Raw genomic sequence first — 23,960 nt, forward strand, 5'->3', positions numbered from 1 at the left:
GGCGTCAAGAAGCAGTGTTAGATTTTAAACAATATATCAACAATTTGTTTCTCTTTATCAAATCTTCCGGTACGCACGGAAAGGTAAATAAACTTGGAAGCCATAATTAATCATAACATTCCGTTTGGTGCTAAACTGCTATATTAAGAAAGACTTAGTGCGGGTTGTGCTTGTAATAGGCCCGATTAGGGGTAGTTAACCCTACTAACGAATTACACCAGGCCCGTATTCAGTTACACATTATGAATGCAGAAACAGTAATCAAATTGATTAAATTGACAGCAGGATTGGTTTTCCGTTTGCGTCAATAGTGTAAAATTTTGCTCTCATTTTTGCTGTGTTAACCATTATGTCAAAATAAGATCACCTGGGAGTATTAAAAATAAGTTACATCATAACAGCAAACTTTGAATTCAATTTGATCTCCAGCTTTGCTCGGGAGTTAAGCCATGTGATCACTCTTACCTCATCATATCCGGGGGAATGTGGAGAAAACAGCAATTTTTCACAATGCATGCGAATATCTTACCATTTTGCCTTTTTCTATTTTTTATAATCACATTCTGTTTTGGGACTAACAAACAATTCAAGATTTAAATTTGATAAACACTGTCAGTGAAGGATTGCTCTTTTGAGTTTTTTCATAAATATTTATTATAGAATGCTAACGTTAACCCAGTTGAATTTTCAGTTAACCCATCGTTATATAAATAGTTTGATGCTATTAATCTCTCTTTAAATATGCTAAATTTTTGCACCGTAGGGCCACACGAGAGCGTTATCATGTGTAACTGTGAAAATACAGAGTGCAGCTCTTCACTGTGGAAATTTTGAATTTTGATAGGGACATTAATAGCACTTAACTTTAAATTTTAAGTGTGCACCTTAAAATTTAAAGTAGTGTAAATTTCATTTTAGTATGATGCACATAAATGGAGCGTCACATATTATATAGGTTTACATCATATATCATGTAAAGTTCTGAGACATTTCATTCAATGCAGCAAATATTGTATGCAAAAGCCCATTGTTGTAAACAACATTGTTTACAAGTTGCTCAGTTGCGTGAAATGAAATACAAGTTTACGTGAATGAATGTTTACATCACTATTAAAATTCAGAATTTTTATCTGTGTGGATTAACTGAAAATTCAATTGGTTTCAGCGTAATCATTCTATATCAATAAGTAATGATAACACCCTAAGAAAGCGATCCATCCCTGAACACTGTTTTTGAGCAGCAGGCTCCAATCTGTTGCTCCAACTGTTGATTTTCCCGGTCCCACTTCCCTTAGTACACCTTATTGCTTTTTGCTGAAGATAATATTACAGAAAAGCAAAGACGAGAACAAACCTATTGTTGACACATGACAACATACACACATCCCATGAAAAGCGGTGGTGTATTCCACCCACCGCTTCTTGTCGGCTGTTTTTCAACCGATTGAGCTGATTTTTTGGGTGTGAATAGTATCAACCATAAACCACAGACAAACAGACGTAACACTTCATTGTGTATCTTCGTTCACGCATTTAACGGTTGATTTGAATATTATCAGTTCCGCGAACTACTCGCCGCAGCGCTGGCATCGGATCACTTTGACGTTTCTATGCATTCTATAGAAATTTTATGCAATATTGTTTGCGAGTTAGCGAGCAAGCTTGTTTTCCGCGAGAAGCCAGAGAGATGTCGTTACTGAGGACCTATGTTTTGAGATACTATGTTTTCAAGAAAAACTTTTTCAAAGTGTTACGTCTGTTTGTCTGTGCATAAACTATTCATCTAGGGAAAATCAGCTAAATTGATTGAAGGACAGCCGAGAAAAAGCGGTGGGTGGACGGCACCACCCACCAGGGTTGCTTCCTTTCACCGCTTTTCTGGGTATTCTTGTGGAAGTGCTGTGTGCCCTCAAATACCCATACCAGTTATAGACATTTGTTTAGCCGAGAGCTAAACATTTTGAAAATATTGAAAAATTATATTTAAAACATGTTTTTATTCGGGATATGATTTGTCGTAGTGGTAGTGTATCTGCATCACTTTGGTGAGAGAGGAACGAGTCGCACGCACACACTCACCAAACCGGTAGCGGCGGATGTAAACATTCAAACAGCTTTTTCACCATAGACATTCGTTTAGCCGAGGTGCGAAAAAGTTTTGTTTTTGGCAAATATCTCGCGGTTTTCAAGTGTGTTTTAAAGCATTTCGATAAAACAACTTAAAATCAACAAGGTGCGTCAATAATGCGGTGTTTAATTTTTATTGATTAATGACAAATGTAATAGTTTCAGGAATGGCGAAGGGTGCCCGACTGACGGAGGAAGAACGGCGGATTATAAAATTGTTCAAGGAAGACGGCCACTCGAATGTCTCAATGGCCCGAAAAATTGGTCGATCTGAGAAAGCAGTAAGGAATTTCCTCAAAATGGGTTCGAAATATGGCATTAAACGTTCCACCAAAGGGCGCACCAAAGTATCGTTAAGGATGAAGGTCAAATCAGGCATGAAGCAACACAGAATCGATTGTCCTGTTCCCAAATAAAGCAAAAGCTTGATGTTCCGGTTACTTCCCGACAAATTGCGCGGATTCTGAATGAATCGCCAAACATCAAGTGGAAGAAACTATAAGGAAAACTGAAGCTCAATCTCACTCATAAGCAGAATCGGCTGAAGTTCGCCCGGAAGTACATGGAGTGGAAGACGGAATGGCGTAGTGTTGTGTTTTTTGACGAGAAAAAGTTTAATTTAGACGGGCCTGATTGTTATCGTTGCTACTGGCACGATTTGAATCAAACCAGCGTCGTTAGATCGAAACGAATCTTTGGTGGTGGAAGTTTGATGGTATGGGCTGGCTTTTCCTGCCATGAAAAGCTTCCGATTTGTTTCATCTCAACCCGGATGAATTCCGAAATGTACCTGGAGCTACTGGATGACGTTTTGATCGGGTCATATTGAAAACGACGCAAATGAGGACATCGTTTTTCACCAGGACCATGCATCTATCCACGTCTCCAAACAGTCCAAGGCTTGGTTTGATGAAAAAAACATTCCACTGCTGGACTGGCCAGCTTGCAGTCCTGATTGTAATCCCATAGAAAACCTATGGGGAATCTTGGTTGGAATGATTTACGCAAACGGACGTCAGTTTGACAGCATTTCCAGTCTTAAAACAGCAGTTCAAGATTGTTGGGCCAAAATCGACATGGCAACACTGCAAAAGCTGTCTGATTCGATGCCAAACCGTATTTTTGAAGTGATTCGTAACGATGGCGGCCATACTAAGTATTTACTATCGATTTTCTTCGAAATTCTTTATTAAAAGTCATCTTCATGGTGAAATTTAACAATTCGGCTAAACGAATGTCTACCCGTGTACCGATATTTTTTTTCAATTTTGTTATCCAAACGTAACGTAATTTCAAGTTTTATTAATGAATTTGTTAGAAATAAATGAAATCTATCGTACAAGACCAAATCCGAGCATTCATTGTGTATTACTTTCGATATACATAGAAAAACTGGGTTTCGGCTAAACGAATGTCTACCACTGATTGATATAATTATAATTTTCGTCTAATTTTCGTATTTTTTTTTAAATTCTAATTTTCATGTGTAATGTTTAAATGTATTATGGTTTTCGTTACTTTTTTTAAACTTTTTTACCGAAACTTTCAACCATGGATGGTTAGTCTGCAGTTTTGGTAACCTACCATATGAGAGGTTGTCCGTGAAATTTCCGTTTGGAGTGTTAATTGCATTTTACTAGCAACCATTTCACACTTAAATAAACCAACTACCCGAGATGAATAATTATAAGGATGATCTCGTTTTTCAGCTAAAATACGTCCCCTCCAGTGAAACCTTTCGCTTTAGAATTTCAACCACGACTGGTTTTTATATTCCCCATTCATTTTCATCATATTCCCATACCACATATAATCATGCTATTTTTTCTGCTCTTCTATTTCCTGCTGGAAACGCTTTTCCCGCTCGCTCCGGATCCTGGTTTGCGGAAAATTTACCCTAACTTTGAAAAAAAAAACCCCACAGGAAGTGTACTGCGGAAAAGAGACAATCTGCACCGTCGATGGGCTGCACTTCAACTCGATGTACAACGCCCGCGTGAAGGCCTTCAACAGCACCGGCGAGGGCGAATACTCGGAGCTCATTGGCTTGCAGACGGCGGAAGGTGAGTTTCATTGTCACCATTATTTTCAGGATCTGCTTCCATATTCATAATATCATCCTGCATTGCGATGCAGCACGCTATTTATTTTTCCGTTTGCTAAGTGGAACGGGATTTCTAGGATGCATTTCTGGACTGTTGTTACGAGAATGAAAACTCAGACTCGCTTGGTCGAGTACGCAAGCACGTGGTTGACAAGGTTGCGGGTATAATGGGTGATAATGATGACATGGAGGGTCGTTAACTACTCTTAATATTTCTAGACAAAATGGAACAAACCTTTCAACTGAGCATTGAAGTGTTTTTCTTTTGGAATTCGTCCGCCAAACTTAGCCACATTCCATTTGCTGCATTTACGAACATTCTGAATGTTTTTTGGTCAATACTTTGACCTAGTGCTGTAAATTCTCAATATCATTTGAACATTTTTGATGAAAATGAGAAAAGTAGCTATTCGTTATCAAAGGGGACCTCCTCCGAATGGATGATATCAGTTGCTTAGTCATTTGACGAAGGCATGGATCATTCTCATTTGAGAAACGCTATATATCATTCAATTGACCACTTTGTCAAGCAGTTTTGGCGTGACTTTCTACCAGCGATTTCACAAATCTGGACCAGCTAATTTAATTTTTTCATGAAACGCACAAATGTTGGCTACTTTTCTCGTGGTTCTAGAAGAAAAAATCTCAAAATAATGTTTTATATCAAAGTTCGAGTGGTAGTAAACGTCATTTTGACTGCTCGAATAAAGTGGTTAATTGAGTGTAACCTACACACAAACGGAGCTCTGGTCGACATTCCGGCGAAAAAGCGAAGCCAACCCGACACCAACCTGACTTCTATCAAACCCCAACCCGATGTTGACCCGATATTGACCCGACATAAACTCAAAATTGACCCGAAAACAACAAGACATCGGGTCGACATCGATCTTAAATTAGCCTCACATTGATCCGACATCGGGTCGACTTGTCTATTCGGGACCATTTTGCTGTATATCTTCCATACTCCACTGTCGTATATCAAATGATACTGAGTGACTCAATTGACAGTGACAATGAGTTTCGAATGAGAAAGGGGCTCTTCAAATAATGGTCATGTGAGAATTCGTTTACACAGAATTGACTGAATACAACCATGGTTCATCTTCAATCGAATGATATGAAAATTTACAGAACTGCTTTAACCCTTGTAAAGTGGTTCGGACGCCGTATTTAGGAGGGATGAATTATTTGCGTCTGAACCATTATTTTCAGGGTAATATTGCGAATATTTTCTAAAATTCACAGACCACCAAACAAGTTGCTCGCCACTGATTCATGCACACAGTTCCCGAGCAAAGTCCAGCATCAAAATAACAGCAAATTGAAATCAAGTTTTGATATCAACATCAAACTGAAATCATAATTTGATTTCAGTTTACGCAATTGACAAATTTGATGCCCAATTTTGTTTTCATTTTGCTGTACATTTGCTCTTCAAAAATATGTTGTTGCGGGTTTGTTTTCATTGCCTTAGCATAACATCAAATAGAATACTTGTTTTGTTATCAACATGAAAAATTGATATCAAATTGAGTTTTGAGAGAAGTGATGTCACAGGAAGATTTGTTTGCTCTCAATTTTGATATTCTAACCGTTAAAACGAGCAAAACGACAGCAACCTGTGTAACCACTATCAGCGAAATCACAACATCAAATTTAGATTTCAAATTGATCTCAGACTTTGCTTGGGTTGATACATGGTCGATGACAGTAGCTCAGAGGCTGAGTAAAATTGTATTGCTATCGCTTCTTTAAGAAAACGAATAAAATTTGCGTAAGAAAAAAAGAGATAGCAATATGGTTTTTACACGCCCGTTGATCATCAAAATGTTGTACGTACCTCTTTTTATTAAACCTAAACAAACGTTTAAGGTTTCCAAGAAAAATCTTGTCTCTGGTTGGCTATGAAGTAATTTTGTTTCAGTGCTTGTAACATAAGTATGTAATGCCTTACTGAATTCTAAAGCTATGTTTGCATCGTTTTAAATAAAGTCACCTTCTTTTATAGCCAGCAATTTTGATGCATGTCCAATTATATATAAAGTACCTTAGTGCACAACTCAGGTAAAATCAGAAAATGCAAGAAATTCTCGAGAAGCACAATAGCGTCTCTGGGGATTTTTTTTTTTCCATTTATTTCAGTCAATCTTTTGATGCGATACATTAGGGTGATCCATACGATTAATTAATTCAAAATGTCAACTGTTTACTAATAGATCAGAGATATGCACAGTGGGCAAAAATTAACCAAACCGTGACTAAATTGTATATCATTGGTTGGATAACGTTTCCAGCTAACATGCTATATCTTTTCTTGAAGAAAAAGGAAAGGAAACGACGGCAACACTGTTAGCTACGTTTACCGCTGCGTTTAATCGTTAATAAATTGCACTTGTTTATGTTGTTATTAAGGTTATAAATTATACCTTCATCGTTCGATCGTCAGTTTATGTGCTACTGCATTCAAGTGCCGTGAATTTCTTTCGGTGTGTTGTATTTTCGTGGTGCTGTTTTAAAGTGAAAGTGAAGCATTTTGAACATTGTTTACAAACACTTTCTTAAGCAAACGCCACGCGATTTTTTTTTCGAAGCGCCATATACCAGCAAAATTTTGAAGCTTGCGAGCTTTTGTTGAGCTCGTGGTGGAGCTGTTGCAAACATTTTGGCGCATTGCTATCGCCTGGATTCCACCGTTGTATTACACATTCGCCGTCAAGCTTACCTGCTCTATTGTTGCATACTACTCTAGGCGCATTACTTTAAACTGTGTAGTAGCGCTGCTTTGGCAATCGCATCAAATCCTGAGAATTACCTCAATCCTGAAAATGACTTCTACTTGCCACTCCTGTGCTACTGATGTCATTGACGATTCCATTTCATGCAGCGGCTTCTGCATGGCGGAATTTCACCTCAAATGCGTCAATATCACTTCAGCTGTTAACGATGAGATGAAAATGAACTCGCAGTTGTTCTGGATGTGCAGGTCGTGTACCAAATTAATGGATGACATTCGTTTCCGCAATTCCATTCGAGGCGCTTATGAGGCTGGGCAATAACATGTCCTTGGCGATCATAATGAGATCGTTCAAAGAATTAAGTCGGAAATCATGAATAAACTCAAAAGTGAACTTCGTCTGAACTTCACCGCTTGATCAATTCCAGTGCACTTACAACAAAATCATCAACTCGTAATACGAATACCGCTGGGTCTATGCGAAGCCGACGATTGTTCCGTTAAGCTGAAGCTGCTGAACGCCATCAACAGGATTTGATGTGTGGAACTGCAAGCTCAATATCTCCATCTATCGGCACTTTTGCTGTACCACCTCCAAGGCAGAAGTTTTGGCTCTACCTTTCGCGTATCTTTCGTGACGTCACAGTGGAGCAAGTACTTGAACTGGCGATGCAGAGGTTAGGAATAAATGACGTTGAGACGTTCAGACTAGTTCGCCAATGGTAAGAATGTCAGCAGTCTGTCATTCATTTCGTTCAAACTCGGTATGAGTCCTGAGCTGAAAGCAAAGGCTCTTTTGACTGCAACGTGGCCAAAGGGAATACTATTCCGTGAGTTCAAGGACAACAGGAATGTTACAAATTTTTGTAACCCTTCTCGAACGCCAAATGCCAATGTATCCCCCAGCATGGAGTCACCCAATTACCCGGATCACCAAGACAACGCCATGACATAATAAGTGACAAATCCCATCGCTGCACAGAGCTCGTCAACCAACCTGTTCCTGAATGGCCGGTTTCGTCATTGCCATCTTCTTTGACACATGTTTCACTTGTCTCTACCGAACTTCATCCAAACTCTTTGCCAGTCCAGCAAATTCCATTTGACTTTTCTTATCAGCCACAGTTAGGCAGCTGTACACTGGGACGCACCGAAGTTGGCTTCATGGAAGCCCTTGTACTTCACACCGCAGTCGAGCCATTCCAGCCAGCACTCAGCAGTCGCTCCGGCCCTGCGTGTGAGAGTAGTGCAAGGGTCTTCCAACTCGACAGCATAGGCAAGTCAACTTCTGCTATCGATTCAACAACTCCTGATCCGCTCATTGCTTCCAGCCAATATTCGCCTGCACCATCAAGGCATCCTTCGCAAGTTGCTCAGATTCTAGGACGTATTGAAACTATACCTGTTCCTTCAGACTTGCTGCTGTATTATCAGAACGTCCGTGGTATCAACTGTGATGTTGACGATTTTCGCGTAGCTACCTCGGATCTTTGCTACGACATCATTATTCTCACGGAGACATGGTTGGATTCACGCACGCTCTCTCGTCAGGTGTCCGGCGACGATTATGAAGTTTTCCGTTGCGATAGGAATGCTGCTAATAGTCGGAAAGTTAAAGGTGGAGGTGTTTTAGTGGCTATACATTCTAGGTTTAGAGCGAGGTTACTAGAAAATAATGCTTGGACATGCTTAGAGCAGGTGTGGACGTCGATTAAACTGGGCGATCGTACCTTGTTTCTCTGTGCGGTTTACTTTCCTCCCGGCCGTATACGGGAGCGTGACCTCATCGAAACCCATTGCCAATCGGTTTTTTTTCTGTTCTGGATACCACCAAAGCAACCGATGAAGTTATTGTGTTTGGTGACTTCAATCTCCCGGGGATTTCATGGAAAAAAAAAAACTCGCAACGGCTTCCTCTATCCTGACATGGATCACTCTGTCATCCATTCCTACACTTCGCTCCTTCTGGACAATTACAGCTCAGCCACTCTTTCTCAAATCAACCATGTTATTAACCAGAACAACCGCAGTTTGGATCTTTGTTTTGTAACCACCCAGGACATGGCTCCTTTCTTATGCGAGGCGCCCACTCCTCTGGTGAGACTGGATCGTCACCGCCCGCCGGTACTGGTGACGTTAAGTACTAAGCTGATGCATGATTTTAATATTTCACCTGCCACCGCTTCCTACGATTTTCGTAACGCCGACCATGGTAGTATCACCGAGTTACTCTCTAATTTAGATTGGGACGACTTATTGGACACCGTTGACATTGAATCCGCCGCTCAAACTATTTCCAATGTCTTGGCATATATCATTGACAGACACGTTCCGAAAAAGATTCATCATCATACGACCCATCCACCATGGCATACGAGCGAATTTCGTCGACTGAAATCCAGAAAGAGAGCCACTCTTAGGAAGTTCACCAAGCACCGCACACTATCCCTTCAACGTCACTATGTCAGGATCAATCACGCATATAAACGAGTTTCGAAACGGTGCTTTCTTCAGTATCGATGTGGATTGCAGAGAAAGCTTAAGTCGCGTCCCAAGCAGTTTTAGAAGTTTGTCAACGAACAACGTCATGAAGCTGGTCTGCCGTCGTCTATGACACATAATAGTAACGTGGCCTCATCTACGCAAGCTGGAGACGAACCAGCCCAGGGCTGAAAGTCTCCTTAATAAAGATATAAAAAAAAATTTATGCAAGATATCTGTCAGCTGTTCTCTGAAAAATTTGCTAGTGTCTTCACGGACGAGAGACTGAGTGACGACCATGCCCGACTGGCTGCCAGTTACGTACCACTCTCTGGCCAAACCATGAGCAGAATTGACATCAATCTCGAGATGTTTTTCAGGGCTTCCTCGAAACTCAAGTCGTCGTACAATCCGGGTCCTGACGGAATTCCATCGGCGTTCCTAAAAACGCACTTGGACAGTTTGTTGTCTCCACTGCTGCACGTTTTTCAACGGTTTGTGGACGTCGGAGTTTTCCCATCCTGTTGGAAGCTAGCGCAACAAACAGGACGTTGGCAACTACCGTGGCATTACTTGGCCTAGCGCTGTTGCTAAATAGTTCGAACTCGTTGTTATGAAACCGTTACTCGCTCACTGTAAGCCGTATATTAGTATCGACCAGCATGGTTTCATGGCTGGTCGCTCCACTGCCACTAACTTGCTGTGCCTTACTTCCTACATCTCTAACAGTATGTCGGATCGTGCTCAGACGGATGTCATTTATACTGACTTATCTGCTGCCTTCGATAAATTGAATCACCGCATATCAATCGCTAAACTGGACAGACTTGGTATCCACAGCTGCCTTTTGCAATGGTTTCAGTCGTACCTCACCGATCGCTATCTTACTGTTGTCATTGGTGATCACCAGTCTCGTACGTTCGCTGCCACTTCCGGCATACCCCAGGGTAGTCACCTGGGACCGCTGATTTTCCTGATTTATTTCAACGACGTGAATCTGGTAATTGAGGGACCACGATTATCTTACGCAGATGACCTTAAACTCTACCTCCGAATTCACTCAATTGAAGACTGTTGCTTCCTTCAACGTCAGCTGAATGCTTTTGCTGATTGGTGTATTCTGAATCGTATGGAGGTTAACCCGTCCAAATGCTCGGTTATCTCTTTTTCGAGTAAGAAAGAGACTATTATGTTCAAGTATGTTTTGTTAGGCACTGAAATTGAGCGCGTCAGCCAAATTAAGGACCTAGGCGTGATTCTGGATACAAAACTCTCTTTCAAGCAGCACATCTCGCACGCCGTCGACAAAGCTTCCAGAATTCTAGGGTTTATCTTCAGGATTGCCAAAGACTTCACGGATATCTACTGCCTTAAATCATTGTACTGCTCCTTGTCTCGCTCCATATTAGAATACTGCTCGGTTGTATGGACTCCTCACTACAACAATGGTGTCGAAAGAGTTGAGTCTGTTCAGCGACGGTTCCTGAGATATACGCTACGTAAACTGCCGTGGACGGATCCCTTCCGATTGCCTAGCTACGAAAGTCGTTTGCAACTGATCCATCTGGAGCGCCTGTTGGTCCGAAGAGATACAGCAAGGGCATTGCTAATTGCGGATATTTTGCAAGGACGCACCGATTGCCCTGTCCTCCTTGAGCAAATTGACATCAATGTTCAACCCCCAGCCCTACGGAATAATTCAATGCTGCGCCTGCCCATACAGCGAACTAATTATAGCATGTTCGGTGCAATCGGTGGTTTACAGAGACTCTTCAATAGGGTCTCCGCACTGTTTGATTTTAACCTGACTCGCCAGCTGCTTCGCCGGAGGTTTAGTTTGTTTTTTCTTAATCAGTTTAGTTTGTTTAGTAATGTTCCTTTTTTTTACGAGATGACTATCTATGTACTTATTGATGTTTAGTTTTAGTACGTTTCATGTTTAGTTTAAGTTACATCATTGGGGCAAATAACGCCTGTTGATGTTCAGTCATATAAATAAATAAATAAATAAATAAATAAATAAAAAAAAAAGTCTGCTGAATCGATTGGCGGTGATTTTTCGGTAATTCTCTAATGCTCGTATCGTAAAAATGGATCTACCTATTTTCATCTGGCACAATGCTACAGCAATGTTGTTGCTGTAAGTGATGCTGATGTGAATGAGATAGATGATTTTACAACCATTCGGGAAGGTGGATCTGTCGAGTTGATGTTGTAGATGAGATTATAAGCGAAGGGAAAGGAGGCTGGCTGTCTTTTATATAAAGTGATTCTTCAGGACTCGTTGATATTAGTATGATTTTGTCCTCGTATGATAATGCGAAGAGCTAAAATTATTAATACAATTCATTTCTGGAATTAAATAGGGGAACCGCTCCAGTATTGGCCATGTTCCTATATTGGCCACCTTTTGACGATATTTCACGTTGTTTACAATTTTGAGATGTTCAGTTGCTTTCAGTTTGTCGGTACAAATCATATTTATCAGTGTGCAGCTTTCCCCCGAAGAACGCGTTACCCTCTGAGTTCTACCCACCGCTTTTTTTCCCTTTATTTAACGTCGGTCTCTGTTCCGCAATCTAGTGTCAATCACCGACGGACATCGATTGCCATCCATTGACGGCAACCGAATGTGCAGGAAGGCAGCTTCCACACCTGCGTAGGATATCGCACCCAGTCACAACACACATGGGCCGGAACCAACGGCTTTACTTCCCTTCCGAACGAAGACGTGACCAGAGATTTTTATGCCTCAGAAAAATCCCACCGACCTCGACTGGGATTGAACCCAGACCCATTGGGGTGTTAGAAAGCAGTCACGCTTACCACTACACCACCGGCGTTGGCTACCCACCGCTTTGTATCGGTGGGTTTTCGACCAAGCGCTCTGATTTTCTGCGAGTGACTAGTTCTCGATTGGCACTACTCACCTGCAAAAAATCAGACCGACTGGCTGAAGCCCGCCGAGAAAAAGCGGTGGGTGCAAATCAGTGGGTAACGCGTTCTTCGAGGGATAGCTGCACATTATCATGACGACCACAAAATACACGAATATTGTAATTTAATCGGTTTTCTAAGGTGTGGCCAAAATAGGAACCTATCGCCAATACTGGTGCAATTCCCCTAGTAAATGCACGTTCATACAAAATGCTTTCGCACATGCAACGATAACCAGAAATGCACTATATTTTTTACAAGAGTTTCGATTGCTTTTGTACTATTTTCGTACAATTCATGCTTTTTTCATTACTGAGTATTCGAATGTTTTGTTCTTTTTTTTTCTATAAACATAATAAATTCGTATTTATTTTATGAATCATTCGTTCCTTATATGAAATAAAATCAGTAGCAAGTTGTAGATATCAACGAATGGATTCGTGGATTAAACGAACGATTTTGATGCAAAAATGAAATTTAATTTTCAATGCTTTGGCTGGAGACTTTCCCCTGCGCTTTTTCAAGAAAACATGTTGGCTAAAACCGTTGCCCAGCCGAGATATTCAACTCCAGTATAGTTTGGAGAGCATTAAATATCATATTGATACCATTCCATGATGTGCATGTTGTCAATGTTATTCATGGACTCCCTAAGAATTTTCTAGAAATTGTTCAAGACTTCGTCGAGTCTGTAGAATTTCAAGGTCTTAAATTCAGAAAGGTATGGAGAGCATCAAATATCGTATTACAGTCATACCTATATGTAACGAAAATCTGATTGTTTAGAATAGGTATACACGCAAATCAAAAATATATGACATTGTTGCATTCCCTATCATCCTATTCTCCGCAGCGAATGGTATAAGTTGACCATGCAGACGATGTTATCATCTTTTATCTTTTTTTATTTCGTGTTCTGTCTTCGCTTTCGACTTTGGATTTTTTATTTATAACATTGTAAAACGACGCACACACTTGCCACGATTCCCTCCAATTCCCGTTCAGCAGAGAAAGCATGCGAAGTCGAATATGAGAGGAAATGAGCGCCTCTTATTCGCTTTTAGCCTATCCAAAGTCCGAAGCATGAAGAGAGCAGTGGAGAAAGTACAGGTCCTGCTAATCGCAACGTTCGTGGTTCGAATCCAGTCGACAACCTTTTTCTATTTTTTTCGACATGATTCATTTCACTCACTAACACACTCCACATTTTTCTTGCTCCATTTTCCTGCATTGGACCGCAGCTCGGTATATCGCATCCTCCGTTATGAATCCCTCATAATTGTAAGCAAATCTTACATCCTTCGGTTGGGTGTATGCTCCACATTTATCCATTTTTTTTCGAAATGTATGTATTACTTCGATGTATCATAACTTCGATGTAACGTAACGACATGAAAAATTAAGTCACGTTATATCGAGGTAGGACTGTAATACCATTCAAGGATGCACACATTGTGCATTGTACATGTTATCATGAGGCTTTTCAAAGCTCTGACTGATGATGTGTTGAATACGTCGTGAAAGTGCATATCAAACAACATTGATCATGATCTTAACTCCAGGACAATTCGGAGAACTTTGAGGCTCTCAGGGTCTTGGAAAGATTTTTTATCATTAATTTGAAAATGTCAAACAATGCATGATAAGCCAGAAAATATGTTTGCTCCCCACCTTGTATGGAGATACCCCATAGGGCATAGAAAATAATATTGTTGCACTTTTGTATTTACCCGTTGCTTGAAAAAAGCTTGTCCAATATTCTTAAAGTCAGAAGAAGGGTTGCAGGGAATTTTTTGAACATTTAAAAAATCTATTACTGTATATGAGCAATTCCCTACGAATTCGCAAATCGGTTTATTTTTGTATTTTTTGATTTGGTTGAAAATTTGCAGCAACGTTCCTTATGGCCGACAATGCCATTTTGCATCATCATATCGCCATTTTGAATCCAGTCTTATTTTTGAAAAGGGCACATAGAAAAATATCAAGCTTATCTTCAGAAAAATTTTACTCGAAAACTGTTTGCCCGATCGGTTTGGTGTCTTGAGAAATATTGCAGATAATGGATGAGACTATTAAAATTACCCAACTTTTATTTCAATTTCAAATAAAATCTTAAAAACAATTTTTCTCAAAAAAGGAGATTTTTTTACTTTGTTGATATGTTTTAGGGGACAAAAAATTCCATCTATTGCACTATAGGTAAAGATGGATAAATGATGGACAAAAAAGTTATAATTTAAAAAAAAAACTCAAGTTTTTGGGAAAATATCCAAGGCTTGGTCCAATAACTGTTTCGGCTTTATATAATGAAAGTACACCAAATTTACAATAAAAAAGCACATGGGTAAAATTTTGCTAAGTGACACCGTTTTCGAGATGTAGCGGTTTGAAAGTAGATGTGTTTAAAATGTAATTTTTAATGTAAAATTTTCTGATCTTTCTGAAAAAAATATTTTTGGAACTGGAGAACTGCGAAATACATTCAACAATGGCCAAAAACTACTAACATTTTAAAAAATATCTACTTTCACACCGCTACATCTCGAAAACGGAGCGACTTAGCAAAATTTTACCCAGGTGCTTTTTTATTGTAAATTTGGTTTACTTTCATTATATAGTCAAACAAGTAATTGGACCAAGTTTTGGATATTTTTTCCAAAAACTTAATTTTTTTTTTAATCATAACTTTTTTGTTCATTATTTCTCCATCTTGACCAATGCAATAGATGGCATTTTTGTCCCCTAAAACATATCAACAAATAAAAAAAAAAATACAAAAAAATCCTTTTTTAAGAAAAATTGTTTTTAAGATTTTATTTGAAATTAAAAAAAAGTTGGGTAATTTTTTTAGAGTGCATATTTTTTTCAAATAGTCTCATCCATTATCTGCAATATTGCCCAAGACACCAAACCGATCAGGCAAACAGTTTTCGAGTAAAATTTTTCTGAAGATAAGCTTGATATTTTCTATATGCCCTTTTCAAAAATAAGGCTGGATTCAAAATGGTAATATGAAGATGCATAATGGCATTGTCGGTCATAAGGAACGTTTCTGCAAAATTTCAACCTAATCAAAAAATACCGAAATAAACCGATTTGCGAATTCGTAGGGAATTGCTCATATGGAGAAACACGGCTGTCTTGTGATAACATGGTATTTTTATAAAACACCAAATCTTGATAATGGTTGAATTTCGAATGTTGATCACCAAGAGCAATTTGATTTGAAATTATACGAAGTTTTTCCTCCAGAAACTTTCTCATTTAAAATTGCTCCATCCTAGCACACCTACCATTATTTTTCTTATGATTTCTATGACTTTTTATGAAATTTAATCTGTAGAAAAAAAAAAACTAAAAAAATCTTACGCACTATCGTAAACGGTTCTTTGTATTTCAAATTTGGTTTGTTCTATAAAAAAAAAAATTTCGACCCTGCATATTTTTTTTACAAAGTCAATTTGATTTTCTACAACTCCTTTTCAGACACAATTTCGTTAATAATACATAAGTAAAACCACATACGCCCTTTTGAAATGGTCTCTTGTCCTGTGGAAAAAGTATGAATCCAAATCAGAGAAAGTCGTGCAAAATTTAGGTTTTGATTTGAAATGCTCAAAAGTAATAAACAACCAAAATTATCTTTTAATACATTGGTGGAAATATTTCTATCTTCCATTCATCGTAGATCTATTCAAATCATATAGCTTTCTATTTTACGATGAAATGCACTTATCCCATGTAGCTATTTGCATATTTGATAATTTTCACTTTTCAGCGCTCTTTTCACTGTGAGCAATATATTTCAACTGTAACAAATTACTGATTTTATCGTTTTCCTACTGCTCTTTTTGCTTACTTTCCAGTGGCGTGGTTCACCTTTGACTCGACTCTCAGTGGTGGACCCTGCTCCGGACTGAACTTCAGCAACGACAACCGGACTGTATCGGCCGACGGATGGGAGCACCGAGTAGCCCTTGGATCGGTCGGTTTCTCCCGGGGTGTGCACTACTGGGAGTTTACCATCGACAAATACACGGCCGACACGGATCCCGCCTTTGGAATAGCTCGGATTGATGTGGCCCGGGATAAGATGCTGGGTAAGTCGTTTGTGCTGGCCCCGGTAACCATTTTTCGTTTTTTACCATGTCGTTTATTGTACCCCTTTCCATACCAGGTAAGGACGATAAGGGGTTTGCTATGTACATCGATCGTCAACGGTCATGGTTCCAGCATAATTCCGTACACGAACGTCGGGTGGAAGGAGGAATCTCCACCGGCAGCACCATCGGCGTGCTTTTGGATCTTGAGCGCCACACGTTGCACTTCATCGTCAACGAGATGCCTCAGGGGTCGGTCGCGTTCCGTGATCTGTATGGCGTCTTCTATCCGGCCGTCAGTGTTAATCGTGGCGTCACACTGACACTTCACACCGGCCTCGATGCACCGCATATGGACTACCACTAGGGTCATTAGGTGGTGTTCTTCCTACATAAAGCGAAAGAAATAGAGAGGACTTCCAGCCTGAGGAGGCGTGCGAGTCATTTGGGCTTTCTTTAATTTAAATTCTATTCAAATTATTTTGCAACTCCTTCGCCTCTCGTCTAGTGTACCTACCAGACGAACAAACTCAGGGTCACAGGGTAGCTCGTCCTCCTTCCATCAAGGGCCTACGACGACGATGATGCACGGCTAAGATAATTTTGCGACACAAATGGGAGCGTGTGCAAAGAGAAGAGAAAACATAATCATGCTTATGCTATTTATAATGTACAGACAAGGCTTCGAGTTGTATAAAACGGCGAGATAGTGTAGTGAGTGGGTGGAACAGCACAGCAGCCGCAGTAGCAGCAGAGAATGGCAAAACGAAACAAATCCAAGCGAATTAAATTGTTCTTGGGGCAATGGATCGGAAGGCAAAAGTCGATACGAAAAGGAAAATGAGATTGGAAACTATTACCTATGCGGTATCTTCGAATTTTTATCTTCTGTGGAAGAGCGCTCATGGAAAGACAGTCGATTTAGTATTTTAAGGGGAGTATTGACGGTACAATGCTACAAGGCCTTTTAATCCGTTTTTTTTTCTTCAAAAGTTTAACTCAAATTTAAATTAATTTTCTGTTTTTTATCGGTAATTTTGTTAGTAATTTTAGTGTATTAGGCCATCGTAATGTATGTGGGTAATCCTTGTTTTCAATTCGAGCGGGGCCTTCTTCTACGCCTACCCTCAACATAGCATTTTATGAGCATTTTCACAGTAGTTAATTAAGAACTTTCTAAAGCCATATTCAATCTAGGGTGTTGTAACGAGTTATAACCGGTTTTCATGATACAAGTTTCGATCACCTTATTCCTATCTATTGTTTTTTAACTCAATTTACACGATTTTTTTTACCCAGAATTTTTATCGTAAAATATGCAGCTGATAAAAAGTAAATCATAGAAAGTATGATATAGGTAATATAACTGTGACAATCTGAGCCATATGAACATTCTCATTTGAAATATTTAGTGGATTTCTAATTGTAATGAGATACAATTGAGGAGTACTGTATTCGAGAAAAAAAAATTAAAGCACTAACAATTTAACTCGTTTTTGAATTCAAAAATAATATGCCATCTCTGATAATAAATTGATCTCTGCCCCAAGAAATGTGCAAAACATTGCGATGCACTGCATTATTGCTTTGCACGTGCATTAAATTGAAAAGAAAAGTCATGTTAAGCTTGCAAATACTCATTTCAGTTAAAATAATGTTTTTCGGAATAATAAAATCAAAAGATGGTATGATGACATGTTTTACTTGTAACTTACAAGAAGAGGTTACAACGTATGCGTTTGTAACATAGAACCTGTACATTTTGATTTCTATGAGTCACACTCAGCGATTTGCTGATCGCTGAGTGAGTGTGTAAAAAATCGCTGATTGTGACTCTCATGAAGTGAAATAAACAGGTTTAATATGTCAAACACATTCTTTGAAACCTCTTCTTGTATCTTACCAATTCAAAATATGATCATAGTATCTAATTATTTCATAATTTAAAAAAAAACATGTTATACGCTACCTTGTGGCAAGGGTTGCAAAATATGCTACCGAAATGCATTTTGATTTTTCGCGTATCTCTTACTTTGAGTATTGTAAAACACAAAAAATCAACGTTCATAACAGGGTTACCAGAGAAATATTTATTGAATTCAATATTATTATTCCAGCAACCACTAACAAACTATCACTTTTGTATCCATGGTTAATGAATGACTACTAATAAGTCAAATTTTCACTGAATATCATTAATATGACACTTGATATCTAGTGACTTATATTACCTTATATCAGCTATAGTGTGAACGCCGTATATTTCACATAACTACAAAGCAGAAATATTATTCCTCAAAAAACTGCTCTGTTCTTTGCTCATATCTACACAGAAAAATAAGGCCAATAGCTAAAATAATCTATTACGTCAGGGCCTTCCATGGCTCAGTCGGTAAAGGCACAGCTATAAAGCAACACAATGCTGATGGCGGCTGGGTTCGATAACTGGTGGCAGGTATTTTTCGGGCCGACTGTACTTGCCTGGCCACACAGTTATACTAATCCAAACATGGTACAGTCTTAGAAAGCTCTCAATTAACAACTGTGCAAGTGCTCAAAGAACACTAAGTTGGGGGCCGGCGAAAGTCCCAGTAGGGACGTATTAAACCAAAAGAAGGAGGAGGGGGCAAGAACAACATTTTCTCTGATGGTGAGATACCACTGCTGGCTGAATACTAATAGAAATGTTTCCTGATGAAAATCATCTCTCCGAGCTCCTGTAAGCCTCCATGTTCCGGTTTTTCTTTGGTTAGAAAAGGTTGAGTGGATTTTTCGCTGTCTTTTCTCTATGTTTTCTGCCATTCGTGTCATTCAGATGGCAATAGTAGGTAGGTACACTGCCGATGGCATCATTTAATCCTGATAAAGTGGGATGTGCATGTACTGTAGAAAGGTACTCACAACACACCCAGCAGGATGCTTTTTCCGCTCATTTTCGCTTGAGCTCTGTGCACATCTGGTCTGGCAGCGTTTGACGGATGTGACCTCATTACATTTAATTTTAATCATCCCTGCACCAGAACTGCTACTGCTGCTGCTGCTGCTATCGATTCCATCATTATGAACATTTCCAATGCTACATTTTATAAATCGAGATAACCCCGGCAGAGTTAAACAAAAAATAAAACGAAATTGAGGGAGAGTAGACAGCGAACATTAATAGCAAAATTTTTAAATCACTCACCAATGAATAAATAATTGAAGCAAATCAACTGTAAATATTGTATAATAAATGAATGACTGCTTGTAGCGATGAATTACGATTTTTTCTACGGTGAGGATAACATCATAGGTATGAAGTGGTGTAGCAGTTTCACTTGGAAGTGTGGTAGCTGAAAACAGCTGTAGCAATCGATCTAACTATGAGTACGGTATTTAAATTTAAAAATCATCAACTAGAGAAGACTAAAAGCCGTCCTACTACAAATGGTCATGAAGTAAACGATATAATTTTTTATTAGTGTAAGACTGCAACGATCCAAAGTTAGAGTGAGATTATTGTAGTTCGTTCTTTCGCCTTGGTGCTGGCTAATGCTATCTTCAGAAGAAGAATTTTGTGATTAAAACCGGATAAACTACACTGCGTCAAGGCGATTCGATCATCCCTTAGCATAGTCCGCCTCATTCAGTAATTTTCTCAATTTTTTTTTACTACTAGTTACAATGGTTTAATAAGCAACACTTGATCATGGTAATGATTTTGGCAGTTTGGCCAACGTAAACATAGTTTCATGCTGTCAAGCACTTTTAAGACACCAGAGCGCTTCGTGTAAATTGTAGTTCAAAATTGCAATTATTGTTCATTCTGGAACTATAGCGACTGGAAAATATCTAATGCAAGATGAAGAATGCTGTTCTTTTGAAGTAGGATAGAACAAATACAGTCAACCCAGTATTATGGGCCACCCACAATTTGATTAACACGTAGAACTGACTGACCTATAATACTGACCATTTGGCCTATAATACTGGGGTGGCTCTATGAGTTTCAACTAGAGTTTCAAAGAAAATCGAGGAATCTCGCATACATTTTGTCATAATTTGCAGTGTGTTTAAAAAAATAAACAACCACGCAACGAGATTTCTCGATTTTGTTTGAAACTCTAGTTGAAACTCATAGTGCCAGATTTGATGGAACATTGGAAATCTTCGACACATGAAAACTCACAAGCATACTAAAAGTGAGCTAGATCTAAACTTCGGATCTCGGGAAGCAACTAGGCAGGATTTGATAGAAACTGCAAGCATTTGTCTATCTAAAATGATCTGGGCTCCATGTCAAAAGCCGGAACACTAAGCAGCAAGGTATAAATTAGCAAGAAACAACATGGATAGAGACTGTAACTTGCCAAACTTTATAACGAAAGAAAACATAGATCAAATTTTTCAGAAATGAGACTCCATAAGCCACACTACACTAACGTACCGCTACTATTGGTGCGTTTACCCTACTAGTAGATTTTCAGTGATGAGTAGTGATCAGAAAATCATTCTAAAAACTCATTCATTAACTCCTTCCGAGAGAATAAACACGAATGTGAATCTGTCTCACTGCCAAAAATTCATTACAGCTTTAAACTGATAAAAACCGCTCAAACAACAATCGATAAGGTACTGTTCATTAACTACGTATACAGTTAAGGGAGGGGGGGGGGGGGGTGTTTGCAATTATCCGCAGGGGGAGCCACTCAGCCACCTTGGGATGTGCTACGGTCAGTATTTTAAACAAGAAATTGTGTACTCCATCAGGACCTGGGCTTGTCCAGTTTCTCTAGAATCTTGTAGTTTAGAGGACATCTGATTCTTAAACGATGACGACATGCATTTCTTCGATTTCAGCCCAGTTTTTCTCCTCTTGCCATAGCCAAGGTTGCCCGATGCGATGGTCTATAGGGGCAGCCCATATTTCGGACCAAAAGTTAATGGCTTGGCCGATTTCTGGAAGACCCTTTGTTGTCACTGAACTAACGGATATGTTAACGATGTTTAGCGGATTTATTGTAATGCCCCAATCTCTTCGATAGGACGCTTGACTGCTGTACCAGTGTGTCTATTTTCATCGTCAGCTGGTGAGCTTCCAGCGATGGTAGCAGCTACCTGCCCTGCCGTCACAATCTTGACAGTTTTCACCATTTCTGAACGCAATCAGTCTACCAATCGCGATTCGGTTAGTCTCGATCCGCAGGTCGAACCTCCTTTTCCATACTGATTCATGCCTTTCTGGAATTTAATGAGATACCTCTCCTCTTGACGTAACGTAGTAGCCCAGACTCATAGTAATCACGACAACTGCACAGGTGCAACAACTATGAAGTGTAGGTTTTCCAGGTACTGGGCCGTCTCCAAATGCAGTGGGAGAACATTTAAGTTCATAATATTGACTACATACGTTAACTTGTGTGAATACTGACCTTTAGTATTCTGTGGTGTGACAATGCGTCTACTAATGGTAGACTAAATCTCGTAATAACATGTAATCTAGGGTGTGGTTCGTCTGGAAATGTAGGGTCCCGTTCTGATACTTCCACCAGCGCTACAGAACCATGTCCCTCCTCCACGGTTTAAGCACTGGACCTTGCCGAGCTCCACCGAAACGCATCAGTTGCTTCTCCTCCGTAGCTCTTTCTGCACCTCCTTTCCAACCTCATCGATTTCTACTTGGGAGAGCATATTGTTGCGAATAATTGTCCTGAGCCTTGCATTCATTGTATTCTGGACAAACCTTCCGGCAAACTTATAACAACGTTAAACATCTCGATGATACAAGGTCGTCCACTGATGTTCGTTTCATGTGATGTGAAATGATATTAGAGCCGAATCACGAATCTGTTGATTTCCGATGCGATGTCCACATGATCCGCCGACTTTGTGAACCTGTTAGGGTGTACCCGTCAGTCTCAACACCTCCTACAGACGCAGTGTGTGATTTTGATTACTACTTTGTTTGTCGAATAGTTGCTTTTCCGGTTAATCCCGACAGGGAGCCTGATCTTGAGCATCTACTTCCAGTCACTGACCGCTCACGTTTTGCCCCATTTCATAACCAGCTCCAGTTGGTGGCCCCTCCTCATTCAATCGCATGGCCGTTTAACTTCCAGTAGCTACAGAATCCATATTGTTGGGTGGTGACTTTTTTGTCGGCAGTCTTACCGGGTGGTGGGGTCTTTGGCTAAAGCTAGATAAGCTAAAGATCTGCTAGACTCCAGCAGTTAGCGCTGCTTTGCTACTGAATTGTTTCCGCAACTCTTCAAAGCCAATTATAAACGAATCCACCTTCCCATCGCTGGAATAGGGCAAGCTTCCTCGGAATGTGCATGTTCAAGTTCCACTCGAAGATTCGCTCTCTTATTGAATTTCTCGTGCTTCCAAAGGCCGCAATCGAGTTTTTCTCAGCCGCTGTTAACACGTGATCTTATTAGATTCCACCTGAAATTCAACTAGCCAACTAGCCAATTTCAGCAACCAATCAATCACATTTTAGGTGCTGAAGTCTTATACGAGCTTTTTAAAGTACGGGTAGAATCCCACTCAGCTCTGGTCTGCCAACGTCCATCGAAAAATACACCTCATGTCCTTGTTAATCTGAGACGAAAACAGCATGCGGAAAGCACTTTCGTCGGACAGTCTCTCATTGTTCCCCTAAAAAAACACGGTCACACGGAACTTGTACATGACTACCACTTCTCTTAGGTACGCGTGGTCTTGGACACGCCTTGTCGTACTTCGAAGAGACTATCATTGAGCGACGCATTCGTAGTTGGAAGGAACTGCAAAGACAATACGATCCAGAACCAACCCGGTCCTACTCAATGCCGACGTCAAACAAATGTATATGCAGATTCTGACAGAAAAACGCAGTGTGGATTCTGTCACCAGAAGCCCCTCTACAAACCTACGAATGAAAACCATTACTTGCAGCACTGCCAGCACTCCGTTTGTTGCTAAACGGGTCCGGAAAACTATGTAACGACGAGCAAAACTGTTGCCCCGAGGCTGCGAATGTTCTTCGGGAGGACTTCTACGTTGATGAGTAGATAAAGCAATCACTTTTAGGAAGCAGCAAAAATCGCTTCTCAATGGGGGGTTTTCAGTAGTAGAGACGTCCCGATCGATAATATAGGGCTGTCAAGTCATCGGTCGACCTAAATGGCTTGTGGTTTTTAAAAAAGCATTTTTGTGGATTTCAGTTTTTCAATGCATTTTTGGCGTCAAAACCATTTTCATTATAGCTATTTTTATGATTTAAAACGATTCTGGCATTCCAATGCCGTTTTTGGCGATCTACTTAATGTATGTAATAAATTACAATATTTAATATATTTCAAACCATCCACATTTGAATATCAACAGTAGACAAGTTTGCTTTCATGAACCATTTGTAGCAGGAGGACAATGAATGGGAAAATACCAATAATTAATATTACGAATGTACCCCCGGAGTAGCATGCGTTGTTGATTACAGCTACCAAAT

General features: G+C 39.7%; 1 protein-coding gene across 4 annotated transcripts in view; it reads left to right on the top strand.

The window, feature by feature from the left end:
- Trim9 (E3 ubiquitin-protein ligase Trim9) overlaps nt 1–18,292 on the top strand; it is a 319,633-nt gene extending 301,341 nt beyond the window's left edge. For all 4 annotated transcript variants that reach the window (XM_065237176.1, XM_065237191.1, XM_065237183.1 and 1 more), the window contains 3 exons: nt 4,052–4,190; nt 16,256–16,489; nt 16,567–18,292. In XM_065237176.1, coding sequence (XP_065093248.1) covers nt 4,052–4,190; nt 16,256–16,489; nt 16,567–16,856 — 663 coding nt within the window. In that variant the 3' untranslated portion in view covers nt 16,857–18,292. The remainder of the gene's footprint in view (nt 1–4,051; nt 4,191–16,255; nt 16,490–16,566) is intronic.
- The last annotated feature ends 5,668 nt before the right edge of the window (nt 18,293–23,960 follow it).

Source organism: Ochlerotatus camptorhynchus, unplaced genomic scaffold (assembly GCF_037179485.1).
Source record: "Ochlerotatus camptorhynchus isolate MF236.1 unplaced genomic scaffold, CSIRO-AGI_Acam_v1.1 ptg000042l, whole genome shotgun sequence".
In the NCBI taxonomy this organism is placed as follows: Eukaryota; Metazoa; Arthropoda; class Insecta; order Diptera; family Culicidae; genus Ochlerotatus; species Ochlerotatus camptorhynchus.